This window comes from Triticum dicoccoides, chromosome 7B (genome assembly GCF_002162155.2).
Source record: "Triticum dicoccoides isolate Atlit2015 ecotype Zavitan chromosome 7B, WEW_v2.0, whole genome shotgun sequence".
NCBI lineage: Eukaryota > Viridiplantae > Streptophyta > Magnoliopsida > Poales > Poaceae > Triticum > Triticum dicoccoides.
This window is the reverse complement of record NC_041393.1, coordinates 382,493,328-382,511,410: the sequence shown is the minus strand read 5'-3', so window position 1 is coordinate 382,511,410 and position 18,083 is coordinate 382,493,328. Positions and strand designations below refer to the sequence as shown.

General features: G+C 42.9%; 1 protein-coding gene across 5 annotated transcripts; it reads left to right on the top strand.

Annotated features, from left to right (window-relative positions):
• Positions 1-2,045: 2,045 nt before the first annotated feature.
• On the top strand, positions 2,046-8,534 carry LOC119337429 (oxysterol-binding protein-related protein 2A-like). 5 transcript variants are annotated; one of them, XM_037609565.1, is made up of 10 exons: positions 2,046-2,465; positions 4,203-4,565; positions 4,837-4,915; positions 5,250-5,692; positions 6,035-6,190; positions 6,421-6,588; positions 6,676-6,816; positions 7,385-7,612; positions 7,708-7,821; positions 7,925-8,534. In XM_037609565.1, the coding sequence occupies exons 1-10, from the start codon at positions 2,088-2,090 to the stop codon at positions 8,078-8,080; spliced, it is 2,226 nt and encodes a 741-aa protein (XP_037465462.1). In that variant the 5' UTR covers positions 2,046-2,087; the 3' UTR covers positions 8,081-8,534. The 5 variants fall into 5 exon arrangements, with proteins under 5 accessions (XP_037465462.1, XP_037465466.1, XP_037465465.1 ...); XM_037609569.1 differs by lacking the exon at positions 2,046-2,465 and adding an exon at positions 3,299-3,321 and having other exon boundaries at positions 7,925-8,511; XM_037609568.1 differs by lacking the exon at positions 2,046-2,465 and adding an exon at positions 3,705-3,807 and having other exon boundaries at positions 7,925-8,511.
• Positions 8,535-18,083: the final 9,549 nt, after the last annotated feature.

The window sequence follows — 18,083 nt, the reverse complement described above, 5'->3', positions numbered from 1 at the left end:
AAAGGTTAATATATAGAACATGGACATTTGGTCTGCATTTATGTATTTTGTAGAACTGTTAGACAATGGTGCTTTACAGTTTTAGTGTTCACTGCGAAAGTGTGTAAGATGGAAAGCTCCGAGTTTGCTCGGGCTTTGAGCGAACATGAACATTTGATTTGCATTTATGCATGTTTCTATAACTACTAGGCACATTTATGTTTTTATTGACGTATTAGGCATCTTTAAGTACTATCCTTTCTAAACAACTTATTAGTGTTCATCGTGGAAACGCGTGAGCTCTCGAGTTTGCCGAGGCTAGCATGGTACACTCATCACCATGGTTACTACTGTACTTCCTTCGTCCGGGTGTATAGGGCGTGCGAGTAGTTTTTGATCATCGATTTGACTAACTAAATACATGTTATAGTCCTAGTGGTACATTTTAACTACTTTCTACAGTTGGGTTTATAAGTCGGGCATAGGTTTTTGGGTCTTCAATTTGACTAATATAAACATGTATAATGTGACATAAAAATTATATGGTTAGAAACTTTATTTGATGATAAATCTAAAATAGGTATGCTTAAAAAACATAATACATATTAGGTGCCTTTCTCCTCATTAATTACTTGCCACATCAATATTTTTGCTTATGTGGCATCTATGTTACTACCTATGTTACTCGCACTATGACCAGCCTAAAGCGAGTGTGCATTGAGGCCCGCTAAATCTAGTCATAGCACGTGAAGCACTCCTGATCCCTATGACATCCTGTGCATGCCCCCTTGCATGTAGTGCAATAAGCGGGATATATGTCCTTCTTGCTTCCCACCCTACTCTCTCTCTCTCTCTCTCTCCCTCCTATGTGTGTCTCATTAAAAAAAAAAATCATAATAGTGTGCAGGTTTGATCCCATGGCTTTTGAAGAAGAAACGTATCTTAAATCAGTTCCTAACCCTTTTTGTTAGGTGTACATATGACAACCAACTTGACAGATGTTATTATTTCATATAAGAATATAACCCCATGTAGGCTTAACTAAGTAATACTTCCTGTTTATGGCAGTGAGACATTAGATAATTCATTTGGCTGGAATTTTAACAATAAGTGAGTTGAAGAAGCTTAAAAAAAACTTATTTACTTCCAACAACAAGAAGCGAGAGGTGAAGAAAGTACATTTTGCCATAGTTGTGACTTGGCGGTACTATTTTTGTTTTCGCAAAGTTGCTTCTTCCTATATGTATTACTATTGGTGTATTGCCGCATCTTGCTTCTCTTAATCCTGGTGAGTTCTTTTTATATGGAACGAAATATATCCTCTCGCTCTTCGCGTGTCCTGAAAAATCCTACGTGCAAGAGAACTAGAGAAGAGAAGGGGCATGACATGGCCATGCTTTATGGATCGTTCTTCTCCTTTTGAAATTAATATAGAACTACAAATATGAAGAGGCATTCCTTAGCTCGAAGTGTTTTGTATCATTGTATGACGCTGTAGGGTGACACGTTTTACTTAGGCACCTCGTAGCGGGGGCTATAATCCATGTAATTATTAGTGTTCAGGCCTTTTTGAGTCACCAAATTGTAAAAGACGAAGGACTAAAAAATATAAGAATGACTCCCATGGGATTTAAGTTTGTTTGATTGCATCACATGAAATAAACAATTTTTTTTGCGGAAAAAAATAAACAATTTTTTAAGAGATTGTAGGGCATGTTAGATTTTTCATGAAATCTAGCACAAATGATTTTATTGAATTTTGTTCTATAATTTGAATCCTATGAATCAAACGACAAAACCTAGGAAGGATTCTTTGATCAAAAAGCCCCTTCAGGGAATATATAGTTCTAATGAAAAAGATACATCAGTAATAAGTATTCCCTCTATAAAGAAACATAAGATCGATTAGATCATTATATATTAGTGATCTAAATCGATCTTATAAGTATTTCAATAAGTAATTAAGGAAGAGCAAGATGAAGAGGGAGCAGAGCACCCACCGAGACAGAGTGACCCACACATAAATAGCATCCAACCGCTCCTAAATTAAGCGTCGCGTCGCGTCGCGTCCCCCCCTCTCTCCCCTCGCCGTCGTCGAGCCGACGACGATGACGCACAGCAGCAGCCACCACCACCACCACCACCACCACGCGCTCTGCTGCCTCTCCTCCGCGCCGCCGCAGCCCGAAGCGTCGCCCACGCCGGCACCGGAGCCCGCCGCGGCCACCGCTACGCCGGGGCCGGGGTCGGTAGCGGTGGCCGGCGTGCTGCACAAGTGGACCAACTACGGCCGCGGGTGGCGGGAGCGCTGGTTCTCGCTCCGCGACGGGGTGCTCTCCTACTCCAAGATTCGGGCCGACGCGGGGGGCGGGGAGGCGGCGGGACGGATCGCTGACGACGGGGAGGTCAGGCTGATCGGCGGCGCGTCCGCGATGATCGCCGGGGGGCGCCGCCCGGAGAAGCCCGTCGGAGTCGTCTGCCTCAAGGTCGGTGGTTGCCTTCTCTCCTCTCCTCTCCTCGTCGCCTTGTGGCGTCCGTGTGCACCCGCCTCATGGTGGGGCTGGGGGCAGTTCTGTTTCCATTTCCTCTCCAGATTTCGCCTCCGCATTTCTGATCGATCGTTTCAACCCCGTCTCTTACTCCGTGCGATTTCTTCTTCTTCTGAATTTTCTTGTGCTTACCCCTCGATCCAGTGCTTCGTTTGGCACATTGCATTGCGTCCCTGGATCAAATGCTCAGATTCCCCGAGGTTTATTAGTTAATCCCTTCCCAGTTCTTGCATCGGTGAACGCGCTTTCGCCTTGTTTATGATGAAATGGTTGGTGGGAGAGCGCGTCATAGCGCTGGATCGAAGTGACGTGATATTCCTTGTCATTTTGCCGGCGGTGCATCGTCGTACCAAACTATTCATCTCATGTCCTGTCTCTTTGAAATTTCCGATGTTTTTTTTTCTCGTCGGTGCTTAATAGAGGTGATCAGGGAATCAATCAAAATGCTTGAAAAGTCTTTGTGTTTCGACGCAGGTTTCTAACCGATTTGTGGTTTGTTCGTGATTTGGATGGACATTTTAAGTTTTATACCAATTGCTTATTATCAACAGGTTGGATTTTATATTAACCAATCACCATTTCCGTGGTCCAGTACCACCCGCAAATTCTTGTCCAAATTTAGCTCTATCTAGCTTCACCACAAATGAACAAAAAGGCATTGCTATTTTTCTCCCCCTCAAGTGTAATCTCCCCCAAAAAGAGACCATAGCTAGCTTTCTCTATCACGCAGCCACAGGCACATCTTTGGACATGGAGGCCTTGTACTTTCCACAGATTTGGTCAAATTTCTAAGGTTTGTGTGTTGCAGCTTCTGATAATGATGTCATTTGCTAGTTGCTACCGCTGCAAAGACAACGAAGTTTAGCCGCTAGTCTCTGTCTTATTACTTTCATGGTAGAAGTGGTCCAATGGTGACATGGTTAATCTTTAATAGTATCATCAAGTCGAACAATCGGAGGGAAGAGGTGGTTAGAGGATATGCTCAGGGAATTTCTTGTTGCAATTTTGAATTTTGCATTATTGGCTTGTACTGGTCCTGAGGTTGCTTTTCCACGAGCCCCTTTTTACTAGCTGCTGCTGCTGCTGCTGCACCCGCAGTAGTAGAAGTACTAGCTAGCACCGGGTCTTTTCAATACAATTGGACATGGGTCCCAGGAATTCAAGGATGTACAGTTAAAATTAAGTGGTCACATAGAGAGGTAGAGGGACTAAAACGGGGGACCTGTGTGCAACTTGGATTGAATTAGGGGGACCTCGTGGACCTTCAAGAGCTGCATAGGTCGTTTGGTTCTCCTACTTTCTAGATCCCCCTCACCCCCTCTCCTCATCCCCAAATATTTTCTTGTTGACTGTTAGATGCTCCTTTGCTTGCCTTCCTTTACCCTTTAATTGAAGCTGAAGGTAGAGGGAGGGAACCGAATCACATGATTTCTCTTGGAATACCAAATCATTTTCTTGTGTCTGCTTTTTGTCCTCTACTTTGTCTGCCTCTTGGTTGTTAACGGAATAAACATCGAAGCGCTCATCTATTAGTTCGATAGATTCCAGGCTTTCTATATGCTCCATTTTTGGCCTTGACAAGTAGCGTCTCATATCAGGAGGTTCTCTTCATTTCCATGTGCAACGTTTCCCTGTGAGTAACATAGTGGTGCTAATTTGTTCTCATGTCTCTAGGTGTCCGCATTTCGGGAGAGCAAGTCCGACGACAGGAGATTCTACATATTTTCTCCCACAAAGACACTTCATTTGAAGACAGATTCAAAAGATGACCGTGTTGCTTGGATCGAGGCCTTGATCTTGGCGAGGAGTGTTTATTCGCTCAGGTCACTCAGTGGAAGAATAACTTTTGTGCAGAGTGATATTTCAGTTTCCACTGCAAGGCTTCGAAATCGGATGCACCAGGATGGTTTAAACGAGAGTCTTATACAGGACTGCGAACAGATTATGCTTTCGGAGTTTTCAAGCTACAGAAAGCAACTGAAGCTACGCTATGACGATCATCTAAGCTTGTTCGGATCCAGCAGACACCATTTTGAGGTAAGAATGGCTGCGTATGTTTCTTTTGAGGCCATGCAAAATTCTAAGACAAAATGCTTGTATGGAATTGATAGGTAGCAGGAACTGCTAATGCCTGAACCTAAATAGTGGAGCTACATCATATGCTTATTGGTCATATGTTTTTGCTTATCAGTAAATCTCGTATGGAACCTTTTACTTAACTTTGCAAAGGTTACTCTCCTTGAAAGGTTACTCTGCTCTTTTTTCCTGCAGGAATTTTACATAGTGTATTACACGCCTATTTGTGCAGGAAGGTAAAGATGGAAATATAATACAGGGGGCGTTGACAAAAAATGAATTTTCTAGTTCCCGTCATGGAAATTTTAGTGGTATGATTTCTTACACATACTGATCAAATTACTGCACTGTGTTAGCTGCATGCATCTACTTATGTGGTGCTTGCGCCCTTCTTTCAACTGTCTCTGCTGGATGCTTTTTAACCTTTCTCATTTAGTTGTCTGAATTATTTATATGTGCTGCCTTATTCCCTAAAGAAAGTAAAGAAACTGTTGCAAGTTATTTTTAGTGGAAACTGATGCAAGTTTTATTTTTCCGGAGGCTGTTGCAAGTTTACTACACTATGGCCTATAATCAGCATGCCTGAGTTATCCCATGCTCTTGCATTAGCTTTTCTAATGATCCAGTGATTTGTTTTTTGCCCAGAATACAGCACGACAGAATCTGATGAATTTGAGAAGCAAGATGGTGGTGAATTGACTTGTGAAGAGGGCTCTACATTCTTTGATGCTGCAGACTACTTCACAGAATCAAACAGCAGATCTTCAACAATGTCAGCTTCCACAGATTGTGGTGTACACAGTGCTACTAACATAGATAATCCAGGTGGCCAAGAAGTTGTGGATATCCAAATTCAAGATTCTAACAACATGCTACCTGAAATCAAACGACGGAGTAAACTACCAGAACCTACTGAGAAAGAGAAAGGAATCAGCCTTTGGTCCATTATTAAAGATAGTGTTGGCAAGGATTTGACACGAGTATGCCTTCCAGTTTACTTCAACGAGCCACTTTCATCCCTCCAAAAGTGCTTTGAAGATTTCGAATATTCCTACCTTCTGGATCAAGCCTATGAATATGGAAAAGTGGTAAGATCACTTATACGTTTATGGTCTTGAATTTCTAGGATATTCAACTGTTTTATGATTAGTGTTTTCGGAGCAGTAACAGTAGTCACCAGTTGTTTTTCTTGTTTGTGGCCACATGGGAGTTAACATCGATTACGGAATAGTGTTAACGTTGATTGAGTTCTGCCACAAATTTATTATGAATGGGGCAGTTTATCTAGTAACACAGATCAGTGGATATTTGTCTTTATACATATTGTATTTTTTATCTGGTAGTTTTCTTCTGTTTGAAATTTCCATGTGCTGAGGTTGTGAAGTGTTATTACAAATTTTACTCATGTATCTATTGCATTTGAAATTTAGGGGAATAGCCTCATGAGAATCCTGAAAGTAGCTGCTTTTGCGATCTCTGGCTATGCTTCATCTGTCGCGAGACCTTGCAAACCATTCAATCCATTGTTAGGAGAGACTTATGAAGCTGATTTTCCTGATAGAAGGATCCGCTTTTTTGCCGAGAAGGTCAGTTAGTATTCTTTCTTCTACTCGTGCAAAAAACTCTGTTTTACTTAGTCTGTTTAGTCAAAAGCTGTTGGATATATTTGTGTCCAAAATCATGCAATTTCTTCTGTTTAATACACCATGCCTCTTTTGTTAACTTGGGAACTGAACATTGGTATCTTAATAGTCTGAAACTGTGCTTGTGAGGCTTTTAATTGCAGCATGTTGCTGTTCATCATTTGCATGGATAGGTTAGTCATCATCCAATGCTGATTGCCTGCCACTCTGAAGGCAAGGGCTGGAAATTCTGGGGCGACAGCAATGTAAAATCCAAGTTCTGGGGGCAGTCAATTCAAGTTGATCCTGTTGGCGTTTTGACAGTGGAATTTGATGACGGTGAGATCTTCAAGTGGAGTAAGGTGGGTGGCATGATAAGACGGGACACTCACGGATTGGAACTATATTCAAAACTGAATTCTGCCTGTCACATGGTGATGCGTTTTCAGGTGACAACAACTATTAATAACCTCATCCTTGGGAAGCTGTACTGCAACCATCATGGAATTATGCACATTAAGGGGAATCGGCAGTATTCATGTAAACTCAAGTTCAAAGAGCCATCGCTGCTTGACCGCAATCCTCACCTAGTATGTTTTTCTTTGCCTCCTTTTTTTTACAGGTCATCTTATATTTTATCGTGAGAGATGTGAATAGCACCTTGTATTCCTCTGAGCACAGTACCTCCTGAGTTTCTGACCAATCTGTGTTAGTCATACCGTAAGTGGCCTAGTGTAGCATATTTACTTGGACTAGGATGCAGACACATGGATAGTTAATGCGTAGTTTTCATGGATTTAATGAGCAAAGCACGTTCCTGTATCACTTTATTTAAGGAATAGGTCGTGTAAATATCTCGTCCAAACTTTCAATGCAAGGTTACAGACCCCTGCCCTGAACCCTAGAATCAATTTTGCTAGAATTATTAATTGACCAAATGTGTGTAGATACGATGAAACTATTTCATTCTCATGATGATCCAATGGCTTGTAATGGGGTGCTTACATATTAAAGTAGTGGTATTACACATTACGTTTACAGCCATGCTGTTTAGCCTGAATGCTATTGTAAACAGTTTTCCCCTATTTGAATTTGTGAATGTGTAACTGTTTCTGGTGGATCTCTGTTCATTCCTTGCATACACCTTAATTTCCTAAGGTACAAGGCTTCGTGGAGGACAATGATGGAAAGAAGGCTTCATTTTTAATAGGAAAATGGGACGAAAGTATGTACTATAGCAATTTAGATACTTCCAAGGTCAAGAGCGCCGATCAATTGCAAGGTGCCTCCCTACTTTGGGAAAAGAACAAACCTTCTCCCAACCCAACTCGTTACAATCTATCTTCTTTTGCGATCACATTGAATGAGCTGACCCCAGAGCTTCAGGTATTGGTGTGGTTGTAATCTATATGCGTAAATACTCCATAATCCATAATATTCTGTCAAGACCTAAATAACGTAATTTTTTGACCATGGTAAAGGAGAAACTCCCCCCTACTGATTCACGGCTAAGACCAGACCAGCGGCATTTAGAGAACGGTGAGTATGAGAAGGCAAATGCAGAGAAGTTGAGGTTGGAACGGCGGCAAAGAATGGTATGATCTCTTCCTCCCTTGCTTGCTGTCTGTCTGAGAAAGTTGGTACTGGCTAGTATAAATCACTTGCCATGCAGTTTCACTATATCTATTTTCATCACAGTCAACTAAACTTCAAGACAATGGTTGGAAGCCTCGATGGTTTGAGCAGGACGCTGAGGACGGGACATATCATTACAAAGGTGGGTACTGGGAAGCAAGGGACCAAGGACGCTGGGACGGATGCCTCAACATATTCGGGGAGTTCTCAGAAACGTGAACGACAGGCATTGCAGCAACACTTGGTTCATCCACCCCAATTGCAATGCGACGATCGTCGTCGGAGCAGCATTGCGCCCCAAGGCATCATCGGTTTGAGGAAGAAGAGGAGAGAGGAATGCAATGCAGTGGCCAGTGGATATAGAGGCATTGAAGAAGAAGGCCTTGCCGTCTTGAATGGTAGATAGATATGGATGGCGATGGTCTCCGGCCCTTTATTAGTACCTAAATAATAATGCAGCCATTCTTTCGTTCGTTTGTGTTGTATGCTTGTTGTTCAGTAGTCTTTTCCTTGTGGGATTGGCTGGTGAAGCAACTCTTATCTGGATGTTCGGTAGATCGTAGCGTCATTTGTAGAAAGAAAATAGAGGATGAGTTTACAAAAAGTTACCATAGAGTGGACAGATAATGGCATAAGCTCCGCAAAGAAAATCCCATTCGTTGCTTTGCTGAAATGTTTGTTACATACTTTGTTCATATACTATTATACCGTATGCTCGAACAAAAGAAAATAGTAGTACGAGTTAGTAAATTAACTATTAGGAGCACAGAACCATTTTCCTTTGTAGTAATATACATATAATGTTTTAGCTAATATATTACTCGATCCGATCCAAAAAAAGTGTCGTGGCTTTAGTTTAAAATTTGAGCTAAAGCTGAACTAAAGCCACAACACTTTTTTTTTTGGATTGGATGGAGTAGTTCAGAAACTGCTGGTCGAAGTTGCTTACAGGGGAGCTTTGTTTTGGCACGCTCACATGATCATGTCAGAAAATGGCCAAGTTTGTTTTGTAAATTTTCAAAGGAACATAGAAACAACGGTCACGCCTGTAGCCTTTTAACATCATGTGTACTTGCAAAGCTTTGCCCACAAGCCAACAAGCGTTTTGACCATTTCTGCTTCCAGCCTTGGATTGGTAACTCTGGCATGGCGCCTGCTTCGTGGTGGTGCTGTCATGAACTCTCCTCCCTTCGCCTTTCACATTCATCTTACCTCGCGCTTCTCTGCTCAAAGTTGGCATCTTGTTAACACTTGTAATGGCGATCATCGCTCGGAATTCTTTGACCGCCTGGGGTCCGCATGGGTGATTTCAGCTTTTACAGAACGGAGTAAACATGAACATGCTTGAGGAAACTTACATGAATGAACATCTTCAACAATGTGGTTGGTGCCTTGGGCCTAATTTAAATGCCCATCTTGGCCCGGGTCTACGGCCCAGTTCTTTTGACAGAATCCGACCCCTACCTAGCTTCTCCCAGAATCTTTGAACCCCATTTATTTTACAATCCTATTAAATTAGACCATAACTAGATAGGATTGTAAAACAAATGAGGCTCAAAGATTCTGGAAGAAGTTGGGTAGGGGTCGGATTCTGGGAGAATCCCCAGATTCTGGCAAAAAAATGGGCCTACATTCAACTCAAAGCGCAACAAGAGCCCCTTCAGAGCAATTGGACCGGGTTTTTTCTTCGGCCCACAGAACCCCCTCTTTTTTTTGAGGGGGGAGTACCGGACCCCCTCTTTCCTTAATACCATTCCAAAAACCCTTTCCCGCTACATCTCCGAGCATTGCCCATCATGGTCTCTATCAACATGATAATTCCAAAACCCAGATCTGTTGCTTTAAAATCTTTTGGAGTTTCACCCTAGTTTCATGGAGTTTGTTCAACATGCATGGAACATCCTATGCCATTTTGCGGATAGTGTTGGACTTATCTCCTCTAAATTTGACAGTAAGAGAAAATCCTTGAGGAATTGGAGTAAAACGATTATCCCTCCTTTCCCTTCTTATCAACAACCAAATTGTTTTCCCTCCTTGCTCTCTATGGAGCTTGGGTTCCATCCATTCGGCAACGAAATCGACCAACACGTGGGATTTAATAGCCCAACTTGGTCGATACAGGATTTTGAAAGGGAGGAGCTCGACGACCCATTTTGCGATCCTGCTGGTGGCATCATGATTATTGATGATGTCATTCAACAGTACTTCCGAGGCTACGATTATTGAGCACTCCTGAAAGTAGTGCCTAAGTTTCCGAGAAGCCATAAAGACTGCATATGCTATTTTCTGGTAATGTGGATACCTCGTTTTACATGGGCTAAGCACCTCGGAAACATAGTAAACCGGTCTTTGCACCTTTAGCTTCTGGCCATCCATGTCTCGGTTAACGACCGGAACTGCGCTGACCACTTGGCTGGTTGCTGAGGTGTACAACAACATTGGTTCACCAGGGTAGGGGGCTGCTAGGCCGGATTGGTGGCTACTAGTGTTTAGTTTTCTTCCAGAGCCGCGCTGGCCTCGACAGTCTTGAAGCCCCAGATCTGTCTAAGCAACCGGTAAAGGGGGAGTGCCTTTTCACTGAGGTGTGAAATGAACCGGCTCAGGGAGGTGACACATCCTACCAGCTTCTGGATATCCTTGAGCTCAGTGGGTGTTTTCGGTCGCGCTAGTGCCTTGATCTTATCCAGGTTCGCCTCGATTCCTTGATGGGAGACAATGAAGTTGAGCAACTTCCCGGGCGGAACGCGGAAGGCGCATTTTTACGGATTGAGCTTGATGTTGTATGCTCGGAGGTTTTTGAACGTTTCCCGTAGATCATCGATGAGTGTGCTTGACTGACTGGTTTTAACAACCACGTCGTCCACATAGGCTTCGTCTGTCTTGCTAATCTATGGCTATAGGCATGTTTGTATAATCCGCTGGTAGGTTGAGCCAACATTCTTGAGCCCGAAGAGCATTGTGTTAAAGAAGAACGGACCATAGGGAGTTATAAATGCGGTGGCCTCCTGGTAGGATTCCTTCATCTTTATTTGATGATAGCCCGAGTATGCATCGAGAAAGCACAAGAGGTCATGCCCAGCTGTAGTGTCGATGATCTAGTCGATTCATGGCAATGGGAAGGGGTCCTTTGGGCAAGCCTTGTTGACGCACATGCGCCGGGATTTGTCCTTCTTAGGTACCATGACAAGGTTTGCTAACCAGTCTGAATACTTTATTTCTCGGATGAATCCGGCCTCTAGTAATTTGGCCAGTTCCTTTCCCATTGATTGCCTCTTTGGTTCAGAGAACCTTCGAAGTGCCGGCTTAACTGGTTTGAAACTCTCAATGATATTTGGGCTGTGCCCTGCAAGGTTTCTTGGGATGCCTGGCATATCAGAAGGGTGTCAGGCAAAGATGTCCCGATTCTCGTGAAGAAAACCACACAATGCTTTGTCCAGCGGAGCATCCAGGTGAGTTCCGATGAGGCCGTTTTAGAGGGATCCTCGAGGTGAACTCGAAATTTGACAATTTCATCGGCTGGTTTAAATGACGTTGATTTTGATCATTTGTTGAGGACAACATCATCCTTGTCGACGGTTTCTCATTGCTCGGATAATTCCTCGACAGTTAAGGCCTCAAATTCTACTTCTAGAGCCAAAGTTGTGGTCTTGTCCTTGGCTTTGAGTAATCAGTCTGGGTTGCTATTTAATGTAATCACGTCGTTGGGTCCAAATATTTTTAGCTTCATGTATGCCTAATGAGGCATGGCGTGAAACTTAGTGAACGCAGATCGCCCGAGCAACGCGTGGTAGCCACTCCGAAATGGGACTATGTGAAGATTTAACTCCTCGGCCCGGTAATTGTCGGGTGTCCCGAACACCACGTACAATGTGACTTACCAAATGCACCGTGCTCTTTTCCTAGGACAATACCTTTAAAGGTGGTCTTGCTCGGCTGGATACAGGATCTGTCAAACTGCATTTTTTGCAAAGTATCCTCGTAGACGAGGTTGAGGCAACTGCCTCCGTCCATTAGAACTTTGGGCAATCAATAGTCATCAATTATAGGGTCGAGGACGAGAGCCGCGACTCCTCGGTTGTGGACTCCTATCAGTTGGTCTTGATGACCAAAGGTGATCAGAATGCCCGACCATCTGTTGGCCGATGTCGTCGTACAGTCAACATGATATGACAGATCTCTCGAAGTGCTCTTTTTTGTTGATTCCATGAGGAGTGGATCACATAAATCATGAGGACGTTCTTGGCTGAGGGCAGGTGGTGCCCTTGATTATGGTTGGTCGCTGCACCTTGGCTTATCAAATTGCTAGGGTTGTCCAGGAACTCTATTCCTCCTTTCGCTACCTACCTTATGATCCAACAACTTCTGAGCTTGTGGGTTCTGGTTTATCCGAGGAAGTGGAGTAGATTGCACAAGGTTCGTAAAGTATTGTGTCCAACAGCGATTTGGATCTGCCGCTTGATCGATCTTTCTTCCATGAAGATTGAACATCATGTTTATCGGAGCTAGCATGCTTGGATTGCCAATTACGATGTGGACACATGCCCCCTTCCCTTACCTCGGGTTGCTCCAGGCTAGGGTTTTGGTGCCATTGATTGGCTAGCCATGCGTCCTTGGTGTCTACTATGCAACTTTATTCTTGTAGACTTTGTTGGGCCTCCAAGCGCAGAGTTTTGTAGGGCATCAACAAATTTCCCTCAAGTGGATGACCTAGATGGGTCTAGAGGGGGGGGGGGAGTGATTGGACCCTTAACAAGTAAAATGGCAGTTTTAAATTTCTTCAAGTTAAGGTGGAGTTTAGCACATATTAAAGGGCATCCAATACATCTCAAGCAATCATGACAAGAGTATAGGCAGCGGAAAGAGTAAAGCATGCAAGTTTCAATAATGCAAAGGGATGGGATTGGAGTGTGCAAACGCAATGGAGACGCGGAGAATTTTTGGCGTGGTTCTGATAGGTGGTGCTATCGTATGTCCACGTAGATGGAGACTTCAACCTACGAAAGGTAACGGCTACACGAGTCCACAGAAGGCTGCACCCACGAAGGGTCCGTGGAGATGCAACCTTGTCTATCCCACCATGGTCATCGTCCACGAAGGACTTGCCTCACTCGGGTAGATCTTCATGAAGTAGGCGATCTCCTTGCCCTTACAAACTTCTTGGTTCAAATCCACATCACGACGAAGGCTCCCAAGAGACACCTAACCAATCTAGGAGACACCACTCTCCAAAAGGTAATAGACAGTGTGTTGATGATGAACTCCTTGCTCTTGTGCTTCAAATGATAGTCTCCCCAACACTCAACTCTCTATCACAGATTTGGCTATGGTGGAAGAGGGACTTGAGTGGAAAGCAACTCGGGGAAGACTAGACATCAAGGTTCAAATGGTTGGAATGGAATCTCTTGATCTCAACACATGAGTCACATTGGTCCCACCGAGTTGTTCCAGTCGGTCGCACTGAGATTCCGAACATTCATATTTTTGAACAGATTGGTGCCATCGAGTTTACTAATCAATGCCACCAAGATGAGTCAAAAGTGTGTAACGGTTGGATTTTGTGTGGAGGCTATATATACCCCTCCACCCCTTCTTCCTCAATGAGGAGATCCATCAGAACGTGCCTATACTTCCACCATTCATTTTTTGAGAAAGAACCACCTGCTAGGACTTAGGGCAAACTTCATCTCGGTGGCGCCGATTGCATCAACTTGGTGAGACTAAAGTGAGGCAATAAGCAACAGAGAATCCGTCAAGCCAACTTGGTAAGACCGATTGCATCAACTTGGTGAGACTGAAGTGAATGCAATAGATCACAAAGCGCTAGCAAGGCCATCTCTGTTGGACCAAGATCTGTATCGGTGTGACCAAATCGTTAGGGTTTCTGGCAGTGGCTATGTCAAATGAACTGGGTGGCTCTGGGTAGAAAGTATCAGTGGGGCCGAGTTTGGAATTAGGGTTTGGACATATTTGGATGGAGAAAGTGGTTGAGGGTTTTGGAGCAATATCACTAAGCACTTTGAGCAAGTAGACCATTAAGAAATGCCTCATCCCCTTTTAGTAGTATTGGCTTTCCTATGGACTCAATGTGATCTTGGATCACTTAAATAGAAATGAAGAGTCTTGAGATTTTGCCAATCTTTGATCACTTAAGTAGTATTGGCTTTTAGTTGTATTGGCTTTCCCCTTTTAGTAGTATTGGCTTCTCATTTGGACGGGGTTCCACATCCACTTTTCCTTGCCACTCCACTGTTGAACTTGTCTGAAATATACTAAATAAAACCATTTGTCCAACAAAAGACATGTTGACATTAATTACCAAAATCACCTAGGGAGCACTTGTGCTTTCAGAGGTGTAGGATGAAGATGGTTCTCTCTCAAGCAACCCTGCAATCAAACACAAGAAATATCTTGTGTCCCCAACACACCCAATACAATTTTCAATTGTATAGGTGCACTAGTTTTGTGAATAGAGGGTGATATATGTGTAATATGGATGGTAGATATATATTTCTATAATCCGAATAAATAAAAATAGCAACAAGGTATAGGGTTCATACTTTCACTAGTGCAATCTCTCAACATTATTAACATAATTGAACATCATGATAATCCTGCAAAGTGCAGCAAAGAATCACTACAAAGTTTCTATTATAACAGAGAAAGTATGATGAAATTGCGTAGGTAAAAAACCACCTCAAAGTTGTCTTTCCTATCAATCTATTGAACCACCCCAAAGTGTCATGGGTAGTTTCATTCAACCTTTATGCCTAGATTACCCCACTATCACCATGGGTACCTGCAAGTTAACTACTAGACATGCATCATGTGATCTCAAATCCAAAATATTCAATCCAACATAAAGAAACTTCAACGAGCAAGACTTAATTCACCATAAAAAATAGAGGGAGATGAACATCATAGGATCCAACTTTATTAATCAAGCTCATGATACAATCAAGATCGGAATCCATCAAGAACATGGGAGAGACGGATCAAACACATAGCTACTAGTACATAACCTTGTTGAAAATATGCCCTAGAGGTAATAACATTGTCTTCTATGTTCATAATTAAGAGTTTATATTCTATGCTATAACTGCCATGATCCTGGAATATGCGATTCAGTGGAAAACTCATATGCACGTGTGGAATGATAAACGGTAAAATAAGATTTCTAGTCTCACCTCTAAGACTAGCTCAAGTGTTGTTTGTGAACATGCTTTTTGGTTCCTGAGATATTACGAAGTGTAATGATAGTCTCAAAACAACATTGAGAGTATGATGTTAGAAGAACGATCATAATGAATCGACCCAAACTTGTTTGTTATACTTTGATATAATATTGTCAAAAGTCAATTTTTATAAAATAGAGTGTTAACGTGTGATTTATTTCCTTAGACCATGAGAGTATCATAGTCAATTCTTACCGTATGATGAACTTTGGGGTTGCTCAAATGTCATCTCTAACTAGGTGATCATAACGACAACTTACAGGTTCATCGAATAGTTCGACAAGGGACTAGATAGCTCGAGAGTGGAATTTGCTCCTTCGACGGTGGAGAGATATTCTTAGGGCCCTCTCCGTGTGAAGGCATCCATCATCGTTTGATTAGACACATGTGACAATGTCACAGGGTTCCTGGACACGTCAACAAGAAAGAAGAACAGAACCGGTAACGAGGAGACCGATATAGTGAGCATGTGCATGACTCAAGAGGATACCGACATATCTCATCTTTGGTTTTGTAAACATCATGAAGCAAAGGGAACATCACATGATGAACAAAGGTTCACTTGAATGTCATTCATGTAATCATAAGGTTCGATATGGGCGTCCACGGTTCGCTATCGGTCATTGAACGAAGGAGTTTCGTTCATGTCTATGATTTACTGAACCTAGAGGGTCACAAGCTTAAGGTAATCACGATCTGCTGAGTGTTCATAGGACGAGAGTATCAAGGATTTATTTGTGTAATTGTTTCATTAATATTCGGAATAGTTCCGAGAGGAATGGAAGCGTTTCGGGGTCACCGGAAGGGTTTTAGAGTTTATTGGCAATACCGGGTATTACCAGTAAATAATATATAGGTGGAAAATGTTTGCAGTGATGTTAAATTGATAATAAAAGTCTCTAGTAATTGTTAGGAGGCTTTTATATTTAATTTAATATCAATGAGCCTTAAAAGGCCAAGTAGTGGAAAGAGAATTGGGCCACAAGGGCACAATAGGGGTGGCGCCTCCCTCTCCATGGATAGGAGGGAGGGGGAATCCCCCTCCTCTTGGACGGACAAGGAGAGAGGATTCCTTCCCTCCTTGTGGCGCCCCTCCTTTGCCCCTTCAACCTATATATACTAGAGGTTTTGGCCACAATTGGGACACAAGTTTTGGAGCCTCCTCTAGTTCATCTAGTTCTAGTTCTAGTTGATCCTAATTAATCTAATTAGAACTAGACCTAGTTCCTCTAATACTTAAAATTAGAAGCTCGGTGTGGTTCTATTCTCCTCCCTCTAATTCTCCTATGATGATTAGCTCTCGACGAAGCGTTGTCAGATTGTGAAGACCGTACGCTTGCAACCAACACTACTGCAAGATGCTACTAAGGCGACACTACGATCAGAGACCCTTCGAGAAAACTGTGTGCGATGCAATAATCGCAAATGGTGGTGTAAAAAACCCATCAAAAATGTGTAAAACATTTGCGATGGTGGACACATCAAACACAGTTCAGATTTTACTTGCGTGTGCGATGCTGGGCATACGGTTGATCCAACATAACTGTTTGCGACGAGGAAGAACAACAGAAACGGGAAGCCATATCAATGTGTGTGTGATATCCGGCATACAGTTCGCTCTCATGAACGGTGTGCTATTAGGGAATGCAACAGAAAGGGTCAGCCAGATGAAGGTGTGTGTGATATAAAGCATACGGTTCACTCGGACAAACTATTTTTGATTAGGCAAGAGAACGGAAACAGTTCATCTTAACAAGATGTGTGTGATATGCGGCATTTGCGATCAGCCAAAAGAACACAAACGATTCGTGTAAACCAGATGTGTGTGATACGCAGCAAACAACCCACTCGGGTGAACTGTGTGCGATGAGAAATTATAACACAGACGGTTACTATAGTAAGTTCGTGTGTGATTCTGTTCATACAAAAAACTTTAAAAAATGCATACTAGTTGCCGCGTATAAACAATTATCAAAAAGTAACGAGATAGACCTTCTTCAAGCCAATCAACATGTGTTCAAAAAACAAGAAATGTATAAAATTACAAAACAAAGACCTTGATAGACCTTGCTGTTGTAGATCCCTCTTTGCAGCCTTTATTGCGCAACACAATGGAAATGGTTCAACTAAGCAATATGTGTGTGATATGCGGCAAACAGGTCCGTGGTCAGAAATGTGTGTGAAAGGATCGAGAAGAGGTGTCTAGAGGGGGGGGGGTGAATAGACCCTCAACACACAAAGTTGGCAGTTTTTAAGTTTTCAAAGTTTAGATGGAGTTTAAGCACAACTTTAACCATTCACAATACATATCAAGCAAGCATGCAGAGAGTATATGGGCAGCGGAAAGTAAAGCATGCAACTTGCAAGGAAGTAAAGGGATGGGATTGGAGTATGCAAACGCAATTGGAGACATGGATGTTTTTGGCGTGGTTTCGATAGGTGGTGCTATCGTACATCCACGTTGATGGAGACTTCAACCCACGAAGGGTAACGGTTGCGCGAGTCCATGGAGGGCTCTACCCACGAAGGGTCCACGAAGAAGCAACCTTGTCTATTCCACCATGGCCATCGCCCACGAAGGACTTGCCTCACTAGGGTAGATCTCACGAAGTAGGCGATCTCCTTGCCCTTACAAACTCCTTGGTTCAACTCCACAATCTTGTCGGAGGCTCCTAAGTGACAGCTAACCAATCTAGGAGACACCACTCTCCAAAAGGTAATAGATGGTGTGTTGATGATTAACTCCTTGCTCTTGTGCTTCAAATTATAGTCTCCCCAACACTCAACTTTCTCTCATAGGATTGGATTTGGTGGAAAGATGATTTGAGTGGAAAGCAACTTGGGGAAGGCTAGAGATCAAGATTCATATGGTTGGATTGGAATATCTTGGCCTCAACACATGAGTAGGTGGTTCTCTCTCAGAAAATGAATGTTGGAAGTGTAGGCACGTTCTGACGACTTTCCTCCTAATGAGGAGTGGGTGGAGGGGT

Excerpts from the sequence above, each read along its gene's own strand:
- LOC119337429 (XM_037609565.1), top strand. The coding sequence starts at position 2,088 with ATGACGCACAGCAGCAGCCACCACCACCACCACCACCACCACGCGCTC. Across the intron at positions 2,466-4,202 it reads TCGGAGTCGTCTGCCTCAAG|GTGTCCGCATTTCGGGAGAG; the intron begins GTCGGTGGTTGC and ends TCATGTCTCTAG. Across the intron at positions 6,191-6,420 it reads TCCGCTTTTTTGCCGAGAAG|GTTAGTCATCATCCAATGCT; the intron begins GTCAGTTAGTAT and ends TTGCATGGATAG.